At 34.9% G+C, this 14,584-nt stretch overlaps 3 protein-coding genes and 1 non-coding gene across 4 annotated transcripts; 2 read left to right on the top strand and 2 right to left on the bottom strand.

The window, feature by feature from the left end:
- Window positions 1-2,225: 2,225 nt before the first annotated feature.
- On the top strand, window positions 2,226-6,745 carry LOC106356640 (probable xyloglucan galactosyltransferase GT11). The gene is made up of 2 exons (XM_013796373.3): window positions 2,226-4,228; window positions 4,781-6,745. The coding sequence occupies exons 1-2, from the start codon at window positions 2,931-2,933 to the stop codon at window positions 5,607-5,609; spliced, it is 2,127 nt and encodes a 708-aa protein (XP_013651827.2). The 5' UTR covers window positions 2,226-2,930; the 3' UTR covers window positions 5,610-6,745.
- TRNAG-UCC lies at window positions 6,236-6,307 on the top strand. The gene has a single exon. It is a non-coding gene; the product is annotated as a tRNA-Gly (tRNA).
- Window positions 6,426-7,785, bottom strand: BNAA07G14260D (respirasome Complex Assembly Factor 1). The gene is made up of 4 exons (XM_013792254.3): window positions 7,508-7,785; window positions 7,319-7,422; window positions 6,830-6,959; window positions 6,426-6,742 (listed from the first exon to the last, which is right to left on the bottom strand). Exons 1-4 carry the CDS (start codon window positions 7,634-7,636, stop codon window positions 6,704-6,706), a joined length of 402 nt encoding a protein of 133 aa, XP_013647708.1. The 5' UTR covers window positions 7,637-7,785; the 3' UTR covers window positions 6,426-6,703.
- LOC106356639 (probable LRR receptor-like serine/threonine-protein kinase At2g28960) lies at window positions 7,626-14,546 on the bottom strand. The gene is made up of 13 exons (XM_048736892.1): window positions 12,377-14,546; window positions 11,738-12,275; window positions 11,161-11,648; window positions 10,926-11,070; window positions 10,771-10,842; window positions 10,611-10,682; window positions 10,459-10,536; window positions 10,231-10,388; window positions 9,901-10,124; window positions 9,678-9,804; window positions 9,516-9,596; window positions 9,208-9,397; window positions 7,626-9,120 (listed from the first exon to the last, which is right to left on the bottom strand). Exons 1-13 carry the CDS (start codon window positions 12,465-12,467, stop codon window positions 8,709-8,711), a joined length of 2,676 nt encoding a protein of 891 aa, XP_048592849.1. The 5' UTR covers window positions 12,468-14,546; the 3' UTR covers window positions 7,626-8,708.
- Between the last annotated feature and the right edge of the window lie 38 nt (window positions 14,547-14,584).

Raw genomic sequence — 14,584 nt, 5'->3', positions numbered from 1 at the left:
AGAAAGTCTCACTGCGTCAAAATTTTTCCATATGTATACAAGACTAGTAATTCTTTAGGTGACGACACCATTTTCACCAATTGAGAACGATCAGTCACGAATACTACATCAAGAAATTTAATAGGTCTTCGCAGTGGCGGATGTAGAAAGCTAATTAGTTGGGGGCACAGTAATTTTTACCATTGTGATTAATTTTAGAGTAGAAACATTTGATAAACTTTATAGTATTTAAGGAAGAATTTTTTTTAAACAGTTGGGGGCACATGCCCCCGTAGCCGTTATCTTGTGTCCGCCACTGGGTCTTCGTCCATTCTATTGTCCATATGAGAGGTTCACACTCAACATGTAAATGTGATAGACTACGTTGAAGATTCATTGCTCCCATCATCAATTCAGTTAAACCTATTTTTTGACAGTACCATCATTATCGGTGTATATATCTTTCTCTCTCCAGGCATCATCAACACAACAAATTCTAGTTAAAATTTTATAGATAAACATAAAGCTATAGAAAAAATTAAGGCCAACATATTTCAATTTTAAGATTTTGGGCTATAATTTTAGAATTTCTTAATAAAACTTGATTATCTTGATTTTCTTGTTGTAGAGAAACTTATGGCAATGTAGAGCACTTATCTATTAAAATAGAAGTCATGACTTATTTTATGAGTGATTTTTTTATCTGGATCACTCTTTAGAAATTTGCTTAAATGATATTTTGTATAAATTTTTAAATTATTTTAAAACCAACTAATCAAATAGATATTCTTTTATTTTCTCTAAATTTGCATCCGAATAAAACCTTTTCATACTTTTTTTACAATATAAATTTATTCTTTTCACTAAAACAAACATTTTATTTTAATTATTTAATTCATTTCATATTTATTTAAAATATAAATATATTTTTCATTTTTCACTAAAACAAACCCTTAAAATATTTTATTTATTTCGTCTTTGTTTAAAATAAAAATGTATATTTCATTTTTTCACTAAAACAAACCTTTAAATATCTTAATAATTTTGTAATTATAATTAAAATAATGTACAATTTTGTATTGAAATTATGATATTAAATATAACATTTTTCAATTAAATCTTGGATCCCTATCAGATATGATTTTCAATTAAAATTTTATACCACATGATTAAAAATGTGATATCAATATTAACAATTTGTTTATAAATGCTATTTTGATAGTACAATCGATTTGTGTTATTAAATATAGTGATCGGTTTAACTTATATTTTAATAATAGGAGTATATGAATACTTTGTAAACATAAATGCAATCATTCTTATTTCTTTCTATATAGACTAAGTTTATATATTATTCATTAATGACATTATTTTTGTACTATTTTTATCTTGTGCAGTTTTGAAAGTGCAATATGTATTGTAATAATTTATGTCACTAACTTCAATGACTGACAAATGATTGAAATTTTGTTTTTTCATATTTATATGTTTATTTTCAATCCGTTCAATCATCAAATGTAATGGAAGGTATAAAATGTTAATTGTATAACGTGATATATCATAGATGAAAGATTTCCAAAAAAAATTAACACCGAAACTCATTGCAAATAATCCAAGAATTATGGAGTAATACAACCAAAAGATTAAAATTTGAATCACCAATAGACAACATAATAAACTTCAATAAAGCTGCAGATATAATGTAGAAAAAGCAGATTTAAAATAACAATGACAAAGACAATACACTACTATTTTTGGTTCCATAATTTAAATGAAACAGACGTTTTATGAATTAGACTTAGTATAGGTTATTGAATCAAACATTTAAATCATACAAATAATTCGATATAACATATATGTATGGCCAAAACTTACATATAGGTTAACATAGATGTATGGCCAAAATCTAAAATACAAGTATACCCTCAATTAAATATCTAAGTTAGTGTTAAATTAAGTGTCATTTCCCATAAATATAACTTAAACTTAATAAGAAAAATACCAGTGACAATTTAAAACTATAAATTAAATTATTGCATGTGACCTATAAAATTGTATATGTATGTTTAAAACAAATACGTATGTTTATAAAAGTTGAAATAATTACTGCACGGTTGTGCCGGTCAAGATCTAGTATGCTTTAAGTCTTTAATTAAAAATAAGTATTATTTTTTGTACTATAGATTTAAGCTTCAACATGAGTGTTTATGTAAAAAAAATTTACCTTAATTCTCTTAATCTATTTTGATAATTTTGTAGAAATATATTTATCAAAAATTATACTTCTGTAAAGCTCATAAAATTTGAGGGCCAGGCATACCTCTCAACAATGTGCAAGATACAAGAGCTTCTTCATCACTTGTTCAGTGATGAAATAGAGATCCGTGGAGATCTATCTACTCCAAAGAGCTGGCCGACTTACTCATTAATCCATGCAGTCCAGATAGTCTGAACTGTATTTACTACTTTACAAATAATCTAGTTACTTATAAATTATGATTATATGTAGGCTTTTTAATTTTTGTATTTTTTTCTCACTATGTATCCCAAGTTTTATTTTTGTTTTAAGCAGTTCAAATGATCCGTATTTTTCCTCATGTTGAATCCCAATGTATTTTTGTTTGAATCAGTTCAACAATACTTAAAAGAAACACTAATTAAGGACACATGTTGATTAGTTTACCTTCAAAATGTTACTAATTAACGCTTAGTTTGTGGAAAAAGACACATATTTTCATTAATTACTACAAAACCTAGTTATACCTTTGAACGCTTCAACACCCTCACAATCTCACATCTCTCTCACAGCCTCCATTCCTTTTCTGAATCTGCAAGAGATCCAATCTTTGCCCTAAATCTCTCATTCAGATTCAGAATCATCACATATCCTTTTACGATATCTTCTTCCGCAAGCAAGAAATCAAGGTTTGGAGGTGAGATTTGGCTGATGCATGAGAAAACCACAAAGGAGAGGAGCGATGGCGATGGAGAAGTCGAGCTCAAAGTACAGAACACAGTTTTGGTACGTGGCAATGGTCTCTTTCCTCCTCTGGCTTGTCTTGCTTTACCTTTTCAGCTCCTCCGCGACAACCGTTCATACCCACGAGAGATTGTTCCGACAAGAAAACGTCATCAATCTCCCCATCAACGTCCCAAAACACGTCCAAGAATCTGATCAGGCTGTTCTCCCTGTCGACGTCCCAAAACACGACCAAGAACCTGACCAGCCTGTTGTCGTCTCTGACGTAGACAGCAACACTCGTCCTGTTAATACCTCTCAGGAGGTTCAGATTTCGGAAGATGCCAAGGTTGTGACTGATCTCGTTGAGGAACTCGAGAAAGAAAAGATTGAGAACGAGAAGAAGAGAGCTGAGTCAGGTTTGAGTGGTCGGACCACGAGGTCTAGGAGGGGACATCGCGAACCGAGAAAGGCTAGATTGGAACCTGAGAAGAAAAGGGTTCGCCATAATGATGATGATAATGAGAGGAATGTGGTTAATAGTGATGAGAATCATCAATCATACGACAAAGAACTAAACTTTTTGGAGCCTAAGGATGACGTGGGATCCAAGAAAGATCGAGTAGGTAAGGAAATGGCGAATGATTTGTCCAATAATGATATTGAAAGTGACAACACTTCTGAAACAGTGTCTGAACCAAAAACTCAGAGACATTTCACACCGAATAAGACAGTTTCCGTGGCCAAGAACAGAGTAACCTCCCGGAGAAACCGACCTAAAGTTATGGTACGGCCAAGAGCAACGCGACGTAACGATCCATGTCGAGGAAAATACGTTTACATGCACGACGTTCCATCGTTATTCAACGAGGAGCTTCTCAAGAACTGCTGGACGCTGAGTAGGTGGACGGACATGTGCGAGTTAACATCCAACTTCGGTTTAGGCCCTCGTCTACCGAACATGGAGGGAGTTTCCGGTTGGTTCGCCACAAACCAATTCACACTAGAAGTGATATTCCACAACAGGATGAAGCAGTACAAGTGCTTGACCAAAGACTCGTCTCTGGCTTCAGCGGTGTATGTTCCTTACTATCCAGGTTTAGACTTGATGCGGTTCCTGTGGGGACCGTTCCCTTTCATGAGAGACGCTGCGGCGCTTGATCTGATGAAGTGGCTTAGGGAGAGACCAGAGTGGAAGAGAATGGACGGTCGAGATCATTTCATGGTGGCTGGTCGCACCACTTGGGACTTTATGCGTACACCAGAGAATGAATCTGATTGGGGCAACAGGTAAGCTGCCAATCCTAATTCGTTGATTAAATCTAAGGGGATGAGTAGTATATCTGATTAATAGTAGAACTGATATATAGCATACTAATGAAGCATGGGAAGCACAAGAGTTTTAGTATAATCAAATAACATTTCACTTTTACTTGTTACTAACTTCGCTATATAGCAGCATTTCAAGAACTCAAGAACATAAGAAAACTTTGATGAATACTATGAATGATAAAATTGTTGCATAATCATAAGAAAACATATATATATATATATATCACTAATCTTGGAATATTACATAAATTATATGTCACTAAATATTAGTTATAATATCAATAACGTTTCACTTTTGCTTGTTAGTTATTACTTGCAGCATTTTAAGAACACAAGAACAATAAAAAAATTGATGAATTATATGAACGGAAAATAGTTGCATAATCATATATATCTATGTATATCATTAATCTTGGAGAATTACATAATATAGAGCATTCATGAATGTTTTAGTTTTTTTTTTATTAAACAAGCTTTCTCATTGTTGTGTCTCTCTTTCTACCTAGCCAGGTTAATGATCTTGCCGGAAATTAGAAACATGACGATGTTACTAATAGAATCAAGCCCATGGAACTACCACGGGTTCGCGGTTCCTTACCCGACCTACTTCCACCCTTCAACCAACGCAGAGATCCTCCAATGGCAGAACAGAATGAGAAGAATCAAACGTCGTTACCTATTCTCCTTCGTTGGTGCACCACGTCCAAACCTAGGCGACAGCATAAGAACCGAGATCATGGACCAATGCAAAGCTTCCAGAAGAAAATGCAAGCTTCTCGAATGCGTTTCAGGCTCTCAAAAATGCTACAAACCCGACCAGATCATGAAGTTCTTCTTGAGCTCAACGTTCTGTCTCCAACCTCCTGGCGACTCCTACACTAGACGGTCTACATTCGACTCGATATTAGCCGGTTGCATACCGGTTTTCTTCCATCCGGGGTCGGCTTACGCGCAGTACATTTGGCATTTACCTAAAGATATCGGTAAATATTCTGTTTTTATACCGGAGAAGAATGTTAAAGAAGGTAAAGCGAGTATAGAGAAGGTTTTGAGTAGGATTCCGAGGGGGAAAGTTGTGGCTATGAGAGAAGAAGTGGTGAAGTTGATACCGAGGTTGATGTATTTTAACCCGTCTGGTAAGAGAGGAGACGCGGGAAGGTTTGAAGATGCGTTTGATGTGGCAGTGGATGGAGTGCTGCAAAGAGTTGAAGGGCTGAGGAAGAGGATTGAGGAAGGGAATGAAGAGATTTTCGAGTTTCCGGAGCAGTTTTCTTGGAAGTATAACGTGTTTGGGAATGTTGAGAAGCATGAGTGGGATTCTTACTTTGATAGGCATTGATTCATTTGATATTAGACTGTGTTTGATGTGTGTGTGTTTTGTTTTGTTTTCTTCAATTTCTTGGGAGATAAATGAATGTAGTAGTTGTGATTGTGATCGTAGAAATGATATTATTTCTCTTAGTTGGTTTTGTTTGATTCACGCAATTTCAAGGGGATGTTCATTGGTTGAGAGAGACTACAACAAGTTCATTGGTTGGGGCTGATTAGCTACGCTTGTCTTTTGCTTTAGAATTTGTATTGAAGAAATTTCTCTCTTTGTGATTGTGACTTTTTTTTAAACTAAAAACATACTCCTTTCATTAAGATACTAGGAAGATACAAATTGTCTCATGATTTATAGAGGTACAACATTCAACAAAAGGCATGATTAATTGAACAAGAAGCAGCTTAATCCACCGCATTATCCACCATCTGTTGAGATTCTACTTTGCAGGTAGAGAAGCTGAACTCATTCCAAGACTTCATGAAGCCAGTCATCAGATGTGACTTCAAACAAGAAAACAAATTTTCTTTTAGGGCTTTAGATTATTGGATAAGTATATAACTATAAATTCTAAATTCATGTTCTTGGTTGAGCAGATGTGCTGCCTTTACTATTAAACTGTTCAAATAGCTAGCATCAAAGCGTCTGTAGTCCAACGGTTAGGATAATTGCCTTCCAAGCAATAGACCCGGGTTCGACTCCCGGCAGACGCATTTTTTTGTTTCGGTTTCGATTACCTTTTTCATTTCCGTTCTTCGTGAATGTATTATACAGAATCAGCTAGGAATAGTAAGATGCTAGTGAATTTCTGTCGCGAATTTGGAGAGACCCTGGAAAAAAAGTACCATTTTGTAGCATAACATACTACTTGGTTTATTATTACACAAAATTAAAAAGAAAATAGTTGACAAAACCAAAGGATGTTGTTCCATTTGAAATCTAGAAAACAAACTACCGAAGCTAGTTCCAATCTTTAGAAAACAAAAAGCGTCAAGAGCCAACGTAAATAAGAATGTCATCTGAGAAACCATGAAAAACACCTTCTGCCAAACCATCTTCTCAGCAGGGATAAAGAGCCAACTTAAGCGCGCAAGAGAAGGTGTCTCTATTTAGAAGCTAGACAAGCTATACACCAGAATCCACGCAAGCTGAAACGTTATTCATCACAAAGTTAAAAGACTGATGAAAATCTTGAGATCAGAGAGTGTAAGAGAGGGAGAAAATGTAAAAAATACCAGGAATACACTTAGAGAAGCAAAGAGACCGTCCTGGAGCAGAGCTGCGTGACCCCCATAGTCTTCTTCATCGATCTTCAGAATCAATGCATAGTAACCGTATACTATACCTGAAGAGATTGCCAAAAACCTGCCAAAATTTTACAGTCAACAATGTAACTTTGTTAAGATAAAACTAAGAATTCTAATAAGCCTTGATAAAAGGCGGAGTCTTTTCTTTTAGAACAAAAAAAAAAGACAATAGTAACTGTTGTAGCTTCTTATTGTCTGAAAATGTGATGGTCTTTAAGAGTTTTATAATCATCAATATAGATCAAAGCTGTGGAACCTAAAACGATACAGAGGACATATTAAACCCGATGACGTGGATCAAACACACACGAATTAAAACAATAAAAAACCGTAACTGGAGCTAAGGCAAGGAGGTTTGTTCATGCTTTATGGACATACTTGTTACATTGCAGACAAAAGACAAATGAATAAACTTACAGAAGTAACCAAATGCCACCAACCAAAGGAATGGCACCCCAAAGCAATCCGCAGAGTAATCCAACAACTTGCCTGATCCAATGCAACACATCTCCTAGTTGGTCCTGTCCCCAACACATAAAAACCGAACCGCGACATTGTCTTATTGATCCAATGCAAAATCACTCATAATTTTTAAGACAAGTTTACCTTGTCCCAGGAAGCTTCAGAATCAAACAGTTTGGCGAATTTGAAAGAAGTCAGATGACTGTTTTGGTGGTGAACCTCTTCGTCGTTGTCTTGATGATGATTCGACTTCCCAGATCTCCTTTCTTTCATATTTTTTTGCCGATTTGATGATTTTCTAAAGAAGATCTAGATCCGATGCAAAAAAAGAAGCCAGGATTGAGAATCAAAACCCAATCGATAGAATCTAATCTAGGGTTCTTTTTGCTTAAAAGAAAGGGTTCTGAATTCTGATGATTCAGATCTACCACCTCCGGTTAAGATGATTTTTTTTTTCTCCTTTTTATTTTATTTATGTTTGTTTTAATTTAAAATACATTTGGTTATGATGGGGGCGGAACGTGACAAATAATGCAGCTGGAGACTAAACAAACAAATACAAAACTATTTCCCTTCTTTGATTTCTTTTTTTTTTTGTCTTAAACTAATTTGCAAAATTGATTCCCTTTATGATCGTGTTTGATTTTTTTTTACAAAACAGCATATCATCATAATGATTATAACATGACATAGTTTTTTCTTTGTAACATAACATGGTTCTTTCAAAGCTAGATAGTCACATCACATTATTACAAAAAGTTATAGACAATTCAACAATAACAGTTCTATCTTTTTTTTTGAACAGTAATTACAGTTCTAACTACTTTATACAATTCACGTCTTATTACATCATCTTATAAACTGTTTTTCGAAGAAACACGTTTAATGATATTCTTTGCATCATCTTTGCAATCATTAACATATCATTAGTCAAATCATTAGAATAAAATAGCTTCTGCAACATGACACAGTTTGGGATCATCAGTTTTGTGTCAGGGCTTGAACCAAGTAACGCTATACGGACAAAGACTCAACGGCCTGAAACACTTTTTTTAAACACTGGAAATCATACATATGATTCACATTATTTTTCAACAAATTATACGCAAAGAAATATTTATGAAAAAGAAGACATACTATGATCATTTATTTGTATAGATGTGAGTAAAGAAGACAGATCCTCCAAAAAAAATGAAAAGACAACTCAAAGAACAAGAAAAAAACAAACAAACCAGTTATTCAGACCAATCTGGAAAAAGAACACACACAGACAAACATTACAGAAACACATCAGAACAATTTTCTGTTATGTAACAACAAGATAAAGGATGACTCATGTCGAGGCCTAGCGTGCATCAGGGGTCACCTGGGTTCCAAAATCAACAGTCAACTCTAACGAGTTCTTTGAGTCACCATCTTGATACTGTCTGCCTATCCTCGAATTCTCAGAGATCAAACACTCTTTAAGCACGTTAACAACTCTCGACATTGTTGGTCTATCAGATGAAGAATGACTCACACATGACATTGCTAATTCAAGGATCTTCCAGACTGTGTTAGAGTCATAATCTCCACCAAGGTTTGAGTCAACGATTTTCTCAAGATCTCCTCTGCTTATTAGAATCTTCACCCATTCTGCTATATGAGCTTTTTCTCGGGTTAGCTCAATCACAGACCGGTTTGTGATGATTTCCATGAGTACAATACCGAAACTGTAGACATCGCTCTTCTCGTTTAACCAATTTGTTTGGTAATATCTGCAGAATAAAGAGTTTTATGGAACTTAATGAAGGAACAAACAAAAGTTGAATTTAGATTTGTTTTCTATGTATTAGAGCACTTACTCAGGATCAAGATATCCAGGTGTTCCAGCAACTACTGTTGCTACTTGAGTTTCAGCTCCGACACAAAATGATCTTGAAAGTCCAAAATCCGCGAGTTTGGCCTCAAAACGATCGTCCAATAGTATATTTGTACTTTTGACATCTCTATGAACCATTGGCGGCTCACATCCAACATGCAAATACTCTAAACCTATGGACATAAAATCATATCTATGTTATGACAATGCTACATTATAGTAAACTTGGTGTTATCTTTGCAATGTTATAAGAAAAGGACTACTGAAATTCTTAGGTTTGCTAGAATTGACCTTGTGCTGCCTCGACAGCAATTTTTAGTCTACTAGCCCATTTCAAAGTAGATCCAGCCGCTTCTCCTGTAAATGAAAATGCTGAATCCATACATGTTGAAGACATCAAAATTATTGATTCATGGACTAATAAAGACATGTCTTGTATAAATGATTAGTTACCTGATAAATGTTGTTTAAGGTCTCCATTAGCCATATACTCATAGATAAGTGCTAAATGGCCTCCTTCATCACAGTAACCAACCAGGCTTACCAAGTTTATGTGATGAACTCTTAGAAGAAGTTCCACCTTTTGGATACATTTCATAAATATGAAACTTTCAATAAGACATTAACCTTAAGTATTTTTTTTTTCGATTATATAAGTCGAAAAACGTGAACGCACCTCTGCCTTAAATTCCTTATAGCCTTGAACTGATGACTCGGAGAGAACTTTAACAGCTACTGGTTCGGTATCACTCAAAGAACCATGGTAGACAACTCCAAACCCTCCTTCTCCAAGAACTGTTTTGAAGTTGTCCGTAAGTTCTACTACCTCTGAATAAGTGAACCTTTTCTTTTTGGAGTATATCGAGGACTTTCTTGGTAACTCTCGTGTAGCAGCTGTGCCTGTACATGGAAAGATCAAAGCAATGCCATTATCATTAACTATGAAACTTAATAGTTTATTAAGCCTTGTGTTTTTCTTGATAGATGATTCTGTCTATCAATGTACCTTCTGATAGAGGGGCTTTCTTTCTGAATACAAAAAAGAGAGCCAGCAAGGCAATAAGAGCCACGACTGATGCAACCGATGCAATAACTGGTACTAAAACTTTCTTCTTATTGTTGTTGCATGAGTCAGAGAGACAAAGATTTGGGTTTCCATGAAAACTAGTGGACAAGAACGTTATTAGATATACAAATCATCAGTAAAAATGAATATTGTTATGAAGAAACTTACGTCAACTTGAGGCCTTTCTTTTCTCTATCACGAAGGGCTTGAGGAATTGGACCGGTTAAACTGTTCCACCCTAAGTTTCTGCCAAAACAGAGTAGAACATTAATTGTTATATACATGATGAAATATATGATCACTCGTCGTTCAAGACTCACATGATCAACAGTGATTCCATGTTAGCTAGAAACGCAGGCACTTCTCCACTCAGATTGTTATTCGACAAGTCCCTTTTAGCAGAATAAGATAAAAGTTTAAGATGCAATATAAAATCTTATAACCAAAATAAATTCAGTTTTGAGGATATTATAATCTCACAGTTCTTGTAGATGGGTTAGATTTTGTATGCTAGATGCTATGACCCCTTCTAGTCCACTTGATGATAAGTCTCTGATTACAAGAACAGCATAATACACATTTTTAGAGATATACACATCGAAAAACTTTTTAAATAAATGATTAGATAATCTTACAAGGAAATGATTCTTGGCGGAATAGTAGTATTTGTGTAGCTGCAGTTTATACCCTCCCATTTGAACATCTGAGGAACGCATGGATCTCCTTGCCAGTCGATTCTACTCAGTTCATAAGTATCTCGAACATTCTGTACCGCAGCCACTAAAAAAATAAAACCCAAATTATTACAAAGAATCATACATATTAATATTGAGAGAAATGAATGCTAATATGATCATTGATTTGTCTCACCATCCTCTGGATTAGTTTCAGCATCTGGAAACTCAATAATCTTGTAAGCTTCCATGGCGTTAACCATTGGTGGGAGAGTTGAGTTCTGAGTCATAACCAGCTCCACAGTACATCCAAGAAACCTACATTTCATAGGCGATGTGTTGTATAGAGTCTCTAGTTGTAACTTTTGAGGGCGATAAGCTGAAACAGTAAAGTTTTCGTCCATTCCTTTCCATGTAATATCAAATTCTCTTGTATCATTGCCTCGAAGTGATTGTATCTCAGCAAAATGAAGATATATGAGAGCCTGATCCTCCCGTTCATCCATAATCCATTCATAAGTTAACGTCTCGGTCACGTTTTTATTAATGACTGCCTTTGAAATGACTTCTTGTGGTAGCTCGTAAGGAGTAGAAGCATTTACATTGAGACTTGTGTTTACAAAATTAAACGCGAACGAAAGACTTAACTGCTCCCATTCACGATCATATACATCTGCAGGATACCTGAACATTATAATGATCAACAGTTATCAAACATTTATAGTCTTCACGAAAACTTTGGTTGCAAGTAAAGTAAGAAATTTTTAAATTACCGTATAGTGGGACCGAGAAAATCAGAAGCATATGAGCGTTTCAGGAGCTTCAGGGAGCCGTTTGTAGTGACGTAAGTATCATCCCTCAAGGGTCTTAGTTCCAAGGCTGAAATAATTGGTGTAGTCTTCCCTGTTTTAACAAGACAAATCTGCAACGAGCTTGACTTCGGTATGTGTATGATCTCCTCCTTTCCTTCACCTAAAGAGCTTTTTAAATCGACCGTTGTCCATATGTTAGGACCAAGATACATATCAAATTTCGGGGCAGTTTCGAGCCCGTCATAGTTCCCGTAAAGGAAGAGAGCTTTGATAAGATACTTCGTGCCTGATGTGACTTTTAGATTATAGCAATTTCGTATTCCATCTGGAAAATATCTTAGAACTGTGAATGGCTTATACTCCTCTTCATAAATCTTTTGAACTCTACCACTTTGACCACCTAGAGTGAAGTTGGCATCAGATGTGTATGTTAATTTGGTTAATGGTTCGGTATAAGGAGAAGCGGCGGGGTGTAGTCCGCAATCCAAGCTGGTGAATTCTGGTAAGAGAGACATAGAGATCAATACGAATTTATAAAAGAGCCAAAGAGAATATATATTTCAAAGTCATTTAAGAGAAAAGTGCTTATAAACAATGTACCTGTTGGATCAGACTGAGCTTGAGTTAGATGTGTAGTAGTTCCAAAAGCCACAATGATCATAGTTAGCAAAAGACCTTGAAGACTCTCCATTTTTGAGGAGTTCTAAGACAAGGAGAAAACAAATGTCGCCTGTTTAATTCCTCCTTTACTTTTAAGTCAATATTAAGGTTGGTTGATCGTTGACTTTTGTATTGTAAAATGTTGTTGACAGAACAAAAACAACCAGTATAACTGGTCACCATGACCACACAACATGCTTACAACCTTTATTCCTCAATGTGTTATTTAATTAACTGCAATTTTATGTTTAATTGAGATGGAAATAAACAACATTATTAAACTGTAACATAAATGGAAATAAGTACCGTATTATAACTATAAATAAGAGTACTTTGTTGAGCATCACTATATTGAGAAGACTTAGTATCTGTAAATTTGAGAAAATGATACCTAAAAGCCAGAACCTAGACTTGGCACATTGTTATGTAATATTTTTGGTTGTTTATGGTTTATTGTGGCTAATTATCATGGTAAAAGAAAGAAGAATTTATCATGGTAAACTCGTGCTATAGATGAAGTAACGACTCCAAATAGAAATACTAAAGGACATTGAAAGAGAATCCTTGGCTCTTTGAGCATGATTAATCCGGAATTCTTAAACTGGAGTTCTTAACGGAAGTTAAGAAACTGTTTCTTAACTTTTAACTAAAAAAGTTAAAAACCGGTTTTTAAAGTTTTTAAATAAGGACTTTAAGAACCAGTTGTTAGCTTTTTAAGTTAAAAGTTAAAAAACAGTTTTTTAACTTCCGATAAAAACTCTATTCCAAGAACTCCGGGTTAATCATGGTCTTAAGCTCTTACGGTGTTCACTCTCAGAGAAAGACCATTAGACGGGTGCTCTGTTTTAGACAGAATTAATTATATGGACGTTCTAAATATAGTAGAGCCTCCTTTTTCAAAAAAGAAAAATGTAGTAGAACTTCGGAAAAAGGAGTTTGTTAATTACCTTTAATACTCAAAATTGCTTTGGCGTATTTCTTCTCCGACTAATCATTAACTTAGCAAAAATAAGAAACGAAATAGTTGAACAAACGCCCAATTATTGAGGAAAGCCGACATTGTGTCTGCCTCTGAGTTCGTCTAGTCAAAAACCAGCTTCAAAAGCTAACATGCAAGACTGCCTCTGCTGTCTGTATATGTCCTATTACTCCAATTCACATAACATAATTGTAAAAAATATTAATAGGAAAGTTTAAAAAAACGAATGCTACATTAAAATATAATACTGTTCAAATCGGCTTTTGCAGCCCACAGAACTTGTGACCATTTATACTATATAGTCGTTTTCTGGGTCTTTGTGTTCAAAAAAAAAAAAAAGTCGTTTTCTGGGTCTTTCTTAATAGTCGGAAATGTGCATTGGGTAATAATTTCCATTTAATCATTTTTCTTACACACCAATCAGTTTGTTGTGCACATAATTCATCTTCTTAAAATCATATACTTAGCTTTCGGCGCGAGATATTGAGATGTTAATGTAGGTTGGACTAAACGTTTAGGATTCTTTTTTTTTTTTTTTGAACACTGAACGTTTAGGATTCATAATCATAAAAAGGAAGGAAAACAGGCCACCGCACGCTCCAAACTGGTTGCTTAGTAATAGACCACTAATATCACATTGTGTTGAAATTAATAAGTTTCTGCCTAACTCACATGCTGTAATTTTGCTTAAGATAAAGCTCATATGGATCCACAGATCCACTAGCCAAACCCAAATCACAAATATGGTTACGATATTCAATCTTATCGACCTAATTACGTTCAAATTATGTTAAACGAAAACTATGTTCTTCTCATTCTTGGTATACATGAGCATTATATATAGTATGGTTTAGCTGGATTCGGGTTAATTATATAACATTCCCTAGCATTTGAGTAGGGAATGATTTGGTTGAAGCAATGTTAGTGTCAAATATGATTGGGTATAATAATCATATGGAGAAATGCAGCTGCATAGAGTGGGACTACCGCATTGGATTCTTAAACCTAATCTTCTCTGTTGGACACGCGGCTACACAGAAATTATTCCACGTTACAACCTTTATAAATTCGCAATACGTGAGATTTAAGGGTTGTGGAGTTGATCACATGTGGAAGTTAGAAGTCTTTAAGATTGGCATGGGCCTCCTCACGAGCTCACTACTTACATT

This window comes from Brassica napus, chromosome A7, assembly GCF_020379485.1.
Source record: "Brassica napus cultivar Da-Ae chromosome A7, Da-Ae, whole genome shotgun sequence".
Classification (NCBI taxonomy): domain Eukaryota; kingdom Viridiplantae; phylum Streptophyta; class Magnoliopsida; order Brassicales; family Brassicaceae; genus Brassica; species Brassica napus.
Note: the sequence above shows the minus strand (reverse complement) of the source record. Positions and strands in the feature narration are given on the sequence as shown.